At 33.9% G+C, this 14,942-nt stretch overlaps 1 protein-coding gene across 1 annotated transcript; it reads left to right on the forward strand.

Moving 5' to 3' along the window:
* The first annotated feature begins 932 nt into the window (after positions 1 to 932).
* On the forward strand, positions 933 to 10,411 carry LOC124373994 (5' exonuclease Apollo-like). Its single transcript, XM_046832299.1, has 6 exons — positions 933 to 1,007; positions 2,752 to 2,871; positions 3,807 to 3,942; positions 6,605 to 6,696; positions 9,352 to 9,454; positions 10,320 to 10,411. Exons 1-6 carry the CDS (start codon positions 933 to 935, stop codon positions 10,409 to 10,411), a joined length of 618 nt encoding a protein of 205 aa, XP_046688255.1.
* Positions 10,412 to 14,942: the final 4,531 nt, after the last annotated feature.

Here is a 14,942-nt window from a genome sequence, read left to right on the forward strand (position 1 = left end):
ATACAGTTCTTTATTGCAATCAAGAGAAACATATATACCAAGTTTTCGAATATCTTGGACTTTACCATCAAGATTTATTGTACAGATGGACTGACAATCAGACAGACAGAGGAACTGGCCTTCCTATATGTTTCTTCCTCCTCATCACAGTATTCTAAAGTTAAGAAAATTTATCTCTCAGAAGAATGAGTGAAATTAAAGCATTACGTTTTACTCGCTCAGATCTTAGCTTAGGAGCATAATTTTATTGGTTTCAATTGTTAATTTCTTCTTGTTGTTACCTTTCTTATATCATGTATAGCGTCGAGCTAACCATATCTTTATATACCAGGATTCCTATTGTACATCAATTTCTGCTGTTGTAGAATGGAGAAATGCCATCCAGTTATTAAGCCTACTTTGCGTTTCGTTTTAAATGTAACCAATTGTGAAAACTGTTTAGGAGATTGAAAGGCTAGAATTTGTTCAGGTATTCTTTTAAGGTTGCCTGAATCATGTTTTTGAGCATGGGAAAATAGACTCCAATGTTAATGCTTTTTAACTGTTTAGGCACCTCTACTCTTTGCACTGACACGTTTTTCCTGAAGTTCCCTACCAAACTTCCCATTTGATTTTGATTTTTTCCACATTTGTGGAATTTCAGTCCATTATTAACCTGTAAGCCTAATGGTGTCATGTGGGCGTACCTACAGTTTACGCTCACCTTCATTATCTGGCTGATGTGGGTTGAAGTCAAAGCAGAAATTCTTGCAGCTGTCTACACAGAGCGTTAGGTTTCCAATGTGAGGCAAGCATCTGATATTCAACAACCCTTGGTGAATTACGCTTAGGAAAAAGTATAAAACTTTGGTGGTGTGTATTCAAAAGGAGTAAAATGGATAATCAATATCAACATTTGAATAATTCAAGGCTTTTCAGCTGGTGACAGCTTAATGTTCCACGGAAATTCTTGTGCAGGAGCATCCTCAGCAGACCCTGACAAAACTACAGTGGGCGATAATGTTCAGGTGTAGCCTGTTGTTTTACTTACAACTGTCAATTTGTAGAAAAGATTTAAAATGTTTAATGGGCTGGAGCATCAGCAAAGTTCTATTACTCGAGAGCCTGGAAAAATTTCTGTTTCTCTGTCCAGACAAATCCCGAGAAAAGAATGGACTTGTAATAACTACTGCATGTTAGCAAACAATTTTACATTGGTCTTATAGGTAACCATTATGGCAAAAAGACAATCCCAGAGTAAAAAAAATATTTGTAAACAGACTGAGTATTCAATCATATGGACATTTTAACATAGTAACATATGTGGCAGTGAGTCATGAACATGGAATTTTCCGTTGAAACCTCAGAGAAGCCTAGTATGCGACACATGGTGTGGTGTACCTACCTTGTTTTATACATGTTACAGCTCCACCAACCATCTTTTTTTGTACCATTTGTCCTGAAGTTCTTCATGGAGCATTTCGAAGAAAACCCAGGACCACACTGGTAGCAGTTATCTATTGCATTGTACTCCGCTCATGTACACAGTCATTTTTTTTTCTTCTTTCAGGCACTGATAACATTTTTTTTTCTCCAGGACTTGTAATGACTCATTTCATACACCCATCTCACATTCATTTCAATATTTAATTTAATTTAGAAATGTATTAGTAATAATAATTAAATAAGTAAGGAATAATTAATTATAAATTGTCTCAAATTTTAATACAAACAATAATTAAATACAAAATTAAATATATCAAAATTAATCAAAATTCACCTTATTACATATAAAACTCAAAAAGTTATAAACTAGAACTAAAGTCAGTGATACAGTGTGCAGGGATGATTGTTGAGTGAAGAGAGCAAAGGTTTAAAAGTTTAGAGGAGAGAGGGATATAGAAGAAGTGGAGCAAGATTATTATTTTTAAATAAAGAAACTGGTTACATTTTGTTCAGCAGTATTTAGTTCAAAAGAAAGGTTAATTTATTAAATTCATATTATCACTGAAGTACAGAGAAGCAGAAGACAGAACATTGGGTGATAAAATTCCTTTTAAATTTAACAGTGATCCATTGGAAGAACATAAAACCCAGGAACATTCGATTTGGCTAACAATGCAAAATTAATATAATTAAAATTTAATAAAATTATTTTTCAAATTACAATATCTTTTATTAAAAACAATACCTAATATTTCTAATTCATTAAGCCCAGGTGGAAGCACAACCATCCCGCCCTAAAATTTAAGAACTGTATTTTAAAAAATTTACCATTATTGTATCCTCCATCTTGTTTAAAAATTCAAACCTGTATGTCAATTAATTTATCATCATTAAAGTTCACATTTGTATCATACTGAGTTATTTATTATTTCTAGCTATAATCATCAGAATACAAATTAAGTTTAACCACTTATTTAAAGTGTATAGTAGTAGTATATTACAGACTAGACCATGACTGTCATGTGCAATAGTCATAATCACTATTGTCACTTAATTCAGACTCGCTGTCATTAGAGCTTTGATGAGAAATGTTGTGTATTATAGACATCAATATGTAAAGAGTTATTCCGGATTGCTGGCAAAGTGGTGTGATCACATTGTTGCTATGAGCAAATTCAAGCAAGAAAACCACTTTCTTTAATGTTCTACTGTATATTGGTTGACTAACGTAAACACTAAATAAAGTTTTTACATTAAATAATCTAAAACAACACAGTCAACCAACAAACTCATCACTCATATCAATATCTCTTTTATTATTTTCAGAAGTATCTTCACTTTCTAAGCCATCTACACGCAGACCACACCGTCAACTTGAAGTCAACATTTACTGGGTACATTTACACCTCGCCATTCAACGGTTGGCTTGTCAAAAGATGGTTCAAGGTTGAGCACTATTTCCATTGTAATTAATTTAGTTGCCAAACTAAGAATGTTTGGTGAAGAGATTTCTTTGTACATCAATCTCAATTGAAATACTTCCTACTTCGTGTAAGACTGCTAATTTAATTTCATGTGTGGAGGAAAATAAGCAAATACAAAATAATTGATAGACAAAAAGAATTAATTACTGTCTGGTGTAAATGGTCATTATGTTTGCTCTGAAATTGAGAGATCTGTTTTTAAAAGTCTTGAAAGACAAGAATGTAGCCAGGAAAAAAATTTGGGGGGCCCAGAAAACTGATGGACAAAGAGTAAGGCCCCATTTTGTTCCTTAAAAAGTTTCTTTTACCCGTTTCTTTGTTGAGAAACGATCTTTCAACAGTATGTCAGAAATACTCAATAATTTAAATAATAATCGTTTACTAAAATTTATTTAAAAACTGAAAATTTGGGGGGAGGGTCGGGACTCATTGGACCCCCTCGCTGGCTACATCCTTGTTGGCAGACTAGTACTTTTTGTACGGCAGGCTGAAACGAAAATAAATTAGGCTGTTGCCGTTCGTACAAATTAATGAATTGTATCATATTTGTATATTTACAATTTAATGCTTCCTAAAGCTGTAGCTGTAAAATAACTCCCATGAAATATAGAAGCCAGTGACTTTTTTTCACTCCCCAAAGTATTGTCTACAAGCAGTTTATTCTATGTACTTGACCTCTACAAAGATACGGTTTATATAGAAGGAAAACTAATCACTACGCTACATTGGAGTTCTAACTAAAATCGTGGTTATTCATTGATTAAGATTCAATTTTGACGATAGACTATAAATTTGAAGGTATTAATAGGTTGGGAACATATCTTGGCAATATCAAATTATAAAAAACACATTTTGGATGATGCAAAGTGAGTAATTTCAAATTTGTAACATTGACAGATCAAGCCAGAACTGGTGGTCAGTTTGTCGGTGGGAGCTTCACACGTCTTGTACGAAGAGAGCTCACAATCACACTTCAGCGTCACGCTGCTCGACGCGAACCACTGCCCTGGCTCCGTCATGTTCCTGTTCCAAGGTAACCATCCATCTTATCTGGATATGGTAAAGGAATTTGGGAACTAAAATTCTAAGCGTTAGAGTGTGTCAAATGTAAACGGAACTGGTTATCTAAAAAATTCAGAAGGAGTCAGTGACGTACAGTTGGTTAATGCGCAGGCAGCCTATGCTGTTAGGAAGAACGGGAATTGATTGCAGCTTTCTTGTATCTCTGTACTATAACGAAGAAATCGTGAGTGAATGTTGTTGTGCTTTATTAGAGCAGTGGATTATAGTAAAGTTTTTGACTTTGTAAGGGGTGAGTCTCCTTCCTCCAGGGTGGCGTCTGACCTTCTCTCACTAAGTAGACTGATGACTTCTCAGGTTATAGGTCTGATTACAGGATATGGTCACCTGAGGAAGCATCTTCTCAGAGTCGACATCCTTCAGGAGGATCCGCTCTGTAGAATGTGTGATGAGCAGGATGAAACTGCCACACACTTGGTGTTTGATTGTCCTGCAAATAGCAAGAGAATGGTATGCCATCTTTGGTAGTTTGGACAAGGGTGGTAAATTTCCCCAGGAGGACTTGATAGGTTGTTTTCGATGGTTTGTGGAACTGCTGAAATCATAGACTGGTAGGCCTCATGGTGTGCTTCCGGGGTGCGCAAAAGGCCCTTGAGGCTTCAGTGTATGGCAGTAGGCCGCCCCATAGAAGAAGAAGAAGGGGTGAGCCCAACCGAAGTTTTGTGGGCAATTACAGGCACAGTTTGGTCAAGAACACTTGTGTTTGCCTGTTACTAGGAGTTTTATGAGGGGTATGAAAAGGTTTATAACGAGAGCCAAGTTCGTCACCCAAGGACGAGTGTAACCGATGTCAACATTGAGGCGGTCCAAAATCTCATTGAGGAAACTCTATGTATAACTCTCTTTGAAATCACAAATTGTGAAGTAATGGATGCAGCAAGATAATCATTTTAAAGAGAAGAAAGCTGCAATTGATCAGAAGTGATATTTTTCTGCACAACACCAGGCTACACTCGGCTAACACCATGTGGGAAAAATTGGTTGCATTAAAATGGGAACATTGGAACGTCTATTCTACAGCTTTATCTTTTTGGACCTCTCTAAGAAGCATGTGGAAGGACAAAGAAGCGGTGGAGCGTTTGTGCCCCAAAGGTTAAGAGAATATCCAGGAAGTTTTTACAATGACGGAATAAAAAAGCTCCCAATCCGATGTTGTATGTCAAGGTTGGGAGAATATGTAGAAAAATTATATATATATAAAATAATATTAAAAATTAAGTTTAATAAACTGGAATAAAACAATATTCTATAATTGTTTTACCTCCACTTTTGATGCAATTTTGTATGTGTAGTACGGCAAACATGCTGCACCAGCATGTGGTTAACCCCTTGATGCAAGCAAAGATGTATTGTGAGAGCTGTTATATATCTTTTTTTACATCCTGATTCATGATCTATGTAACAAACCTGGTGTCATTATTGTAGAAGTAAAGTAAAATGTGTAATTTACAACATATGTAACAATTTTAGTACCAGTGGGAATGTATTTTTCCATTCCTTCAATCAAAGTAGTTTATTTAATCAGTGTTACAGCTGTTTTTTGGAAAGATTCCACAGAAAATAAAAAATATTGGTAATCAAACTAAGTTTAAAAAGAATAATGTAAACTGGCTGGGAGGAGAAATGTTTATACAGTACACAGTACACTAAATCTCATAAACACTGAATATGTAGATCATTGTGTTAATTCATGGATTAAGTATTTAAGATAATTTTAATTCTTACGTTAAGTTTAATTAACTATAACTATCTGACAGGTTCTATCCAGAGTTTGTATTATATGGGAAAGGATTCTGATCATAGGTTACCAGATAGGTGATAAACTCCATCTTACAATAACTTTCAGATATCCTAACATTTCGAGATTCCAAAGACATGCCTGAGGTAGCCAGATGTGTAAATTCAGTACAGTGTCTGGAATCTGACACTGTCTCGAATTTGACTCTAGGATCCGTCTGAAGAGATCCAAAAAGGTCAGTGATGAAGATGTTCAAAACAAGGTCAGCATAGGTTTGACATCAGTGTCACCTACACCATGTAAGAGATCTATCTGGTGTATCCAGCAGCCATCTTTTGTAATCTATATGAAGAGGTGTTCACATCGTCTCATCAGGAGTATAATTGAGTACACTATGAATATTTACACAAGATCCCAAGGCACGGTGGAGCAACAGAGTTTTTATACATATAACATAACTATGATGGGAAGAGTTGATTCAATGTGAATGTTTGAATTTATCTCCATCTTCAGCAGGATTTGGAGTCCAGACGTCAAGTCCATTGACAGTATCAGATTTCAGGTTCTGCACTAAGTAAAAGGTGAACTGAAATTATTTCCACAATACGAATTTCCATAATTTATTCGTATTGTGAATAACTTCAAGAGAAGACTGTTCTTAACATTTCAGACATAATAGATATATATTAATGCTTTTTTTTCAGAACTAACACCATTTATTATAACTCTTTCAGCTATAATATACTTAAAGTGGGATTTGAATAGTGTATGTAAAAACAAGCATTTTTTACTGCACTGGCCCCAGCTATCAGTGTTTCATTATCTGGATCAATATTTATTTGTATGGATTACTCTAATACGGATTTCTTGTTTGCAGGAAAATTTGGCAACATTTTTTACACTGGTGACTTCCGGTACAATCCCGATGTCCTTGAACATCCAATATTGAAATCAGTTATCGACAACGAAGTAAGTGAAAAGAATCTGTTATATTGAGTAAGAATTTTACCACAGAACTACAGATTATCCGGTGAAATTTATTATTTGGAAAATAATTACCAATGTCCGTTTTCATCGATGTTTTTCTTACAGAACAAGTCACTCCTAGATACAAATACTTATTTATCAACTGTTGATATTTTTATGAGTCGTACTTTAATCTTCCAAAATAAAACTTAAGTGAAGGTACGCAGAAGCCATTGTGGTTGTCTTGGATAATAACATATTGTAAATCCTGCAAAATCGAATGCAAGATTCCTGCAAATGATCCTAGTGAAGAGAGAATATTTTGCATTGGATCTGACAAACGTAACAGTTTAGTTATTATTTACTCTCAAGCGCTTGTAAAACTATACACATTACCAAAGCTGCTACATTAAAATTTTTATACTTTCTGTTTAGTAAAACAAAGTACTGTATAATAAAAGTGAAAAAAGAAACTTTTTAAATTCAATTAAATTAATTATATAGTATAACAAAACTGATAGTCAGAGTTTGTGTCATTTGTCTAATCTAAACCAATACATAAACTCAGAGATAAAAAAGAAAATGCATCAGTGATATTTCTGAATTGAAAAAAATAGTTGTTATTTCTTGTATATTTTCTTGTCTAACATTTTGATCCCAATGTCCATACATAATGGGTGTCAAAGTTATCTGCATAAAATCCCAACATCCGTATATAGGAACGTTCACAAATTAAATTGTTTAAAATATAAAACGTATTGAAACACTTGTGCTATACCGAAGTGTTCTCAGAGAAGAAATCTTCCTAATAAAATTGTGAACTAAACTTTATATAATATTTTACAAGTGCTGTATAACATATAATTGTTGGTGTTGCAACTTACTTTTACTCTATATGTAATCAGCTGTAAATGACAACTAACTACACAGTTTATTGTTCAGTGAGCACTGCATTGTTCTTTATCTATTACTAGCTGTTTCCCGCGGCTTCGCACGCTTTTCGTAAGCTTTGCCCGTGTATGTGCACTTCTGGTTCAAGTGAATTATATTTCCAACGACGATGTAGAGTTTGTATTGTTGCCACGATCAAGAAAATCTGTCAAAAGTGTGTGTTTATAGCCATTTTCTACGTACATGTACTTTATTATAAAGTTGTCTAACACGCAAGCTTTAAGTTCAACCAGAAATGTATTTTGAAGACAAATACATCAAAGCTTAGCGCCTTCAAATAGTTTTTCACTATTTAATATACTTAACTGTCTCGTAATCGCAGTTTATAGTGTAGAGGCGCTTCAAAAACTTTTAACTTTTGCATTGCCGCCTGGTGGTGAGATACATCAATAGGCATAGCATATAAACCTTCTCCTTCAAAAAATACATTAATATACAAATTTTCATAATGATCGGTCAAATAGTTTACGATTCCATAAAGGACAAACACACAAACATTCATTTATAAATATATATAAACTAGCGGGCCCGGCGCGCTTTGCTGCGCATTTCAATAATTTTTTGCAAAAGTTGCCCGCGGCTTCGCACGCAATTTCCCGTTGAAAATAGTACACTATATTCACTTATTCTTTTTCTATCACATTCTAAACATTGCTGAGATAATTGATAGTCGTTCCATCGTGAGCCTCTTGGGCGTATTATGAAGGTATGTACCATATTCCTGCCTCTATCTAGCTGTTACCCACGGCTTTCGCACGCAAATCTTAAGAACCGAAGTCCTTATATTACTTAGTAAATTTTTTTTTTTACTATAATAAATTTTAGATTAAATTAGTTATAATCTCCGATGCCACGATTGAGCTTGCTTTGTTGTCTCGATCGAGAGAATATGTACACACGGAGTTTTGAGAACCATACTTCTGTCAAAAAAAACAACTAAGGTTGATTTTATAACATTCCTTTATATTTGTAGCCAACGTAAGATAGTAATTATGATATCTGCATTGCTCTTCTGATCAAGCATGAGCATGGTTTATATTAAATAAATATTGCAGTTAAAGGTGAAATTTTTACGTCAAATTTGAATTGTATTATCTGGATAGTAAAGTCTATGTTTAAACAGTGATTGCAGAAACAGTTTAAACAAAATTTGTCGTTTCTCTTAAGCTTACTCTATGCTTTAAAACTATAAGTGTAATATATGTTTACAAAGAACAGCTGATTAAAAATTTGAAAAGACGTTAACATATGTTTGCTGCAATGCATTTCTTATGGGTATTTCTGTAACCAGTGGGGCGGAATCCTGAATCGGAAAAGAGATGGGCATAGCTTATAAAACCTTCTCCGTGGAAAAATACATATACGTACAAATTTTCATCATGATCGGTCCAATAGTTTCACGATTCCATAAAGGACAAACATACAAACATTCATTTTTATATATATAGATGAATGTTTGTGTGTATATATATATGTGTGTATATATATATATATATATATATATATATATATATATATATATATATATATAGATTTAGTTATTTGTACTATTACACTCTACAATGTTTTATATTTCTTTTATTTCAGTGTTTTTATTTAATGTTTTATTTGATTTGAATTTTACTAGTAATCCTAAATAAATTGTTAAGTTTTGAAAAATCTTAAAACATTTTATAAAATTTCGTATTTTATTTATTAATGTTGCAGTGTGTCAATAGACTCTACTTAGACAATACATTTGCTGCAGAACATTGTAAATTTCCACCACGAGAGAAAGTCCTCCAGGATATCATCAGTCTGATCAGGTACAGTGAGCAAAACCAATTTTTATTTATTACTAGGTGTTTCTTCTGGAACTCATCTGATGAACACTCAAATCAGTTTTATCAAAGCCACTAAATACACTTTTATTAAGTGCACAACAGTGACGTAACCATGGGGGGGGGGGGCATAAAACTTCTCTGAGGGCCTTAAAAAAATATTAAAAAATTGTAAGAAAGAAAGAGAACTCTTTATTCATGAACATTGAGAACAGAATATTTGTCACACTATAGGATAGTAAAAAGTCCAAATCGGTTACATTATAAGAGAATAAAATTTAAACAAGAGGGCAAAAATTGAAGGTCAAGGATACAATTCTTCTATGGTGTAAATTGACATCTTCACCAGCCAGTCATGTAGTTGTCTTTTTCGTCTTCAGGTTGCAACTTTTAAGGTCCTCGGGAAGTTTGTTGAAAAGCTTGGCTCCAGCAAATGATGGCTTTTTGGTGTAGAGAGTAGTTCTGTGGGCTGGAAGATGATATGCCTGAGCTCTTCTATTTTGATAAGCATGTACCTCTTCATTTCTTAACAGATTTTGTTTTGAAGCATAAATAATTACCTCCACTATGTAGATTGAGGTGGCTGTAAGGATGTCTAGGTCTTTGAAGGCTTCTCTACAGCTGTCGAGGAGGGAGAGGCCGGCCATAACCCTTATTGCTTGCTTTTGAAGAATTAATACCCTCTGGGGATTACCAACTGAGGAACCACCCCATAGAGTGATTCCGTATCGTAGGTGAGATTCAAAAAGGGTAAAATAAGCAATCCTTAAGGCAGATGGTGTGCCAGTTGCTTTAATTCTTTTAAGGACAAAGATGCCACAGCTTAGTTTTGAGCAAAGATTATCTATTTGGCAGTTCCACGACAGACATTGGTCAAGAAACACACCAAATGTGTTTTAGTTCATCCCCTCTCTCTAAATAAGGTGGTCCTGATACGTGATCTTTAAGCCTTCCCACTGCAAGGAGCTTGGTTTTAGATGGATTAAACACCAGGTCATTATTTAAACAATACTGCTGTGCTAAGCTAACTGAAATAAAGGTGTTGATCTCCAGTGATTCTACTGATTTATTCAAATTCAAAACAATCTTTATTTACCATTTGCACATTACATTACAAGAATAAATACACAAATATAAACGGTGTCAATAGTATGAACTTAGATTTAAGAACTAAATACATAAGTTAATTTGCTAAAACAGTATGTATATAAACAAAAGTATAATTAATATTTAACCAATAATCTATAGTTTATTCCACACTGCTTTTTAAAAAAAACTCATTAAATGAGTATAATGTTTTGTCAACAAGATATTCTTTTAATTTTAATCTGAACAATTTGACATTAAGAATGCTTTTGATATTTTCGGGGATACTATTGTAAAACTTTACTCCAGCAACTAATGGGTTTTTTTCTCTTAAATTCTAATTTTAATTTTGGTACTGGCAACTGGTTTCGATTTCTAGTCAAGTAGCCATGTGATGATCCCAATACAGGAAGTCTATCCCTAGCTTTTCCTAACAGCCACCACAGTGTCTAATATGTACAAGCCATACACAGTAAGAATACCTAGAGTTTGAAAATGTTGCTTTGCCGATTCACGATCCTCCAGATTAATCATTATACGAATGGCTTGTTTCTGAATGTGAAGAATACTTTGTAAATTTTGATCACTTGTTGCACCATACAAACACAATACCAAAAGATATATGGGAGTGTATATGGGCAAAATAAACCAATTTTAAAATATCCAACCTACAGAATTTTGATATGCTCCTTAAAAGCATACAACCCAGAAGATAATTTATTTAGAACTGCATGTGTATGCTCATTCTAAGTTAAGTTTTTGTCTAAAAACCATTCCTAAAAATTTAGTACTGTCTAATTGATTAAGTTTTACTTGTCCAATTTCGATCTTTTGGGACTGTCTACACATTTATTTTGGCGAGTACTGAATAAGACAAAATTTGTCTTTTCAAGATTAAGTAACAAATTTTTGTTGGAGAAATAGTTTTTGACTGAGATCAAAATCACTTTGTGCTTGATCTTCAATTACCTGCAAAGATTTGTTTGATATAATGAGATTAGAATCATCAGCATACAAGCACATTTTAGTTCCCGAATTTTTTACAGTCTGCGGTAAGCCGTTAAGGTAGCATAAGAACAAGATTGGCCCAAGAATAGATCCTTGAGGCACACCATGTAATATATTTTTTTAACTTGGAATTAATACATATCAATTGATTAAAATTTATTTTTAAATGATGTTTCGACATATTGTTTTCTATCTTTAAGGTAGGATTGTAGCCAATTTAGTGGCATTCCAATAATACCCAAGTCCCTGAGGGTGCTTATTAGGGTTGTTATGTGAAACACTATCAAAAGGCCTTGCACAGATCCATAAATATTCCCGCAGCATAGTCCACCTCTATCAACTGCATCTGTAATTGACTCAATAAAGTCAATGCCAGCAGTTGTGACCAATTTACCTGGCCTGAACCCATGCTGTTCGCTGTCAAAACAACTCTTAAACACAGTTTTTTAACCTTAGAGATTTTTAACTTATCAGGGAATATACCGCTTATAAAGGATGAGTTAATCAGATGGGTGAGTGGCTTAATCAGAAATTTTTTTGCATGTTTAATAATTGGCATTGGAACCTCATCGAAACCAGCCGAGTATTTATTTTTAAAAGACATAACAATTTTTTTCAATTTCTAATTCAGTTATTGGTTTGACTCGAAATTTCTGGAGGGTAGGTCTAACATTTTGATTATTATTTTTATCATGGATTGATATTGGATATAAAATTTGAATTACTGACAATATTTGGAATTACATATTCATCTACTATATTGATAAAGTGCTCATTAAATATATTGCAGATTGTTCTTTCACTCTCTTCCTTACCATTAATAGATAACTTAATTTCATTATTTTTTTACAAGTGGTTTTATTTCATTATTAATAATTTTCCAAACAGCTTTGCAGGGGGTTGTCAGACTTTGTTATTGTACTAATTACATATTTACTGTTAGTGTCAATGATATTTTTTATAATACAGCTTTTTCTGTTCCTTTAACATATCCTTTAGATTAATATCTTTTGTGACCCTTAAAGTTTGTCCTTAAACAAATTAAGTCCTCTTTATCTTTTCTTAAATCCTCACTTATCCAATTAATCCTGCTACAATTCCTTATTATAGTTTTAACTTTTGGGAAACATGAGTTAAAATAGTACATAAAAATGTCATAAAAAGTATTATTACTTCTTATCAACTGGTGGCCTGATTAAAGATTTAACCATGTCTCAGATGCTAAATTTTTTAGGAATATTTTTTATTTTTATCTGAAAAACTGTCTATTTAATTGAGTAAAATAATTTTTATTATTGCTTTGATTTTGATATGAGATTTCTAAAAGTTGGGCATCATGATCTGAAAGCTCGGTGACAAGGCCAGAGATTGACAGTTGGTGCTTTGGTATATTAGTAAAAATATGGTCAATAGAGCTTTCACAATCAAATGCAAACCCTTGTGGCAAAATTAACCATAGAAAACATATTATGTTGAGTTAACACATTACCAAACATATCTGAAGCCCTAGATTTTTTCAAACAGTCAATATTTATGTCCCCTGCACACACTATGTATTTAAATTTTTTACTTAAAATAACCAAAAACTACACTAAGTTTGTACAAAAATACATTATCATAAAATTGAGCCAGGTGTTCTATACAAACCAACTATAACTACAGATAATCCATCTATTTTACATTGAGCCAAACAGCATTCAAATTCTTTTATCAGTCACCAATTCATTAAATTTCAGGAATTTCAATCTTTTTAGATTAAAATTTGTTTGACACAATAATTAAGACTCCGCCACCTCTAAATTGCTTTCTTCAGTACCAAGATTTAACACAGTAGTAATTTATTTTTGTATTATTTATATCTAATGGTTGAAGGTTATGCTCTGAAAGAATTAAAATGTCTGGTTTTATTTCATCTAATACAATTTCTAATGATGGTTTTCGAGACAAAAAGTTTTGAATATTTTGGTGCATTATGAAAAGACTATTTTTTTTATTTAAATGAAGGTTTTTATCTTGGTGGAGGAGTCATTCCGATTTTTAGATACATTTAATTTAGAGGTGGGAATATGGTCAGATTGTCTAAAAAACTTTTGACTGCTTCTCTGGACGTTGACTTGGTGAGGCGAGTGAGGCTGACTCGTCAAGGATGTAAGTGCTACTGTGTCTGGCTGGTCCACAAGACCTCCCCTCCTGATTTCATCCCTCAGCTTGCTGATAAATGCAGAATAAGAAAGTCCAAGATGCAATGGTCTTTGAGCTCCTGGTTGTTTCTTTAGTGATTACCAAAACAGCAGCACCAGTGGTCCTATGAAAAAGATTGATGTTTTTGGCAAAATGGTCGAGCTGCACATGATCCCGGACACAACCTATCGGTGAGCATACCAATGTGCTGAACGTCCTCTTCTTGAATTCCAGTGTCAGGCCAAGAAATGCCCGGTCATAGTCCTTTTTCTTAGGCTTACCGTAATAGTGATCTTTGGTTATCAGGCTGTATACTGCTGCTGCTTGAGGATCACTTCTCTGGCACGCCAGAAACTCAGTTATGCAATCCGTCCTCTGAGGCTTGCCGAACTGTTTTGCAAACGTAACTGCCACTCCAGCTGTCATCCTTCTTGGATGATCAAAATCACCCGAGATCGAGTGGGCGAAGGCAATGGAATCATTACTTTTCAAGTCCTCAATCACCTGCCACATCTCCACATCCAGAACTTTTATTTCTTTCCCAGAACCAATAACATCACTGGGTTCACTTGGGCTGTTGACTTCCAACTCACCCCTGGACAAGGCATCAAACCATATCTTCTTCAATAAGGTTAATACAATTTTTAGGATGGCTTATAAGGTTCAATAGTATCAACTCCAATCTTCAGGATTGGAGTTGATATTCATACTCTTATTTAAGTTTCCTAAAGTGACAGTAGACTGCCATTTGGAAAAGCATTTAATATTAAATATGCCAATTTAGATTTTCCCCTTTTGTTTAAATGGAGGCCTTGAGTAGTATAGTGAAACCTCCTGAAATCACTTAAGTCAATCAAAAAGACATTCTTTAACCTACTTGTTAACTCAGTAATATAGTTATTAACGAGTCTTAAGTCTTGATCATCAACAATCCTGAAATCTTCGTCAAAACTTTGTGGAATCGAAGTGATAAAAACAGGCTTAGTCTTGCTGAGAAGCAGTAATTGGTTTTTTAGATTAGAGTAAATATCTTGAAAATCACCATTCAGACTATCATTACTTCCTCCTAGGAGAATCACTGGGCTATCATCACTCAGTGAAGCAGAGTCAAATCACTTGAGTCAAAGTGGTGTTAGCTCGTACAAGCCCAAAGCATTTCACTCTACCATTGCTCAGCTCCTCCAATCTTGAAGTAAAAAAAGT

The sequence above is a fragment of the Homalodisca vitripennis genome, unplaced genomic scaffold, assembly GCF_021130785.1.
Source record: "Homalodisca vitripennis isolate AUS2020 unplaced genomic scaffold, UT_GWSS_2.1 ScUCBcl_6924;HRSCAF=14371, whole genome shotgun sequence".
NCBI classification, from domain to species: domain Eukaryota; kingdom Metazoa; phylum Arthropoda; class Insecta; order Hemiptera; family Cicadellidae; genus Homalodisca; species Homalodisca vitripennis.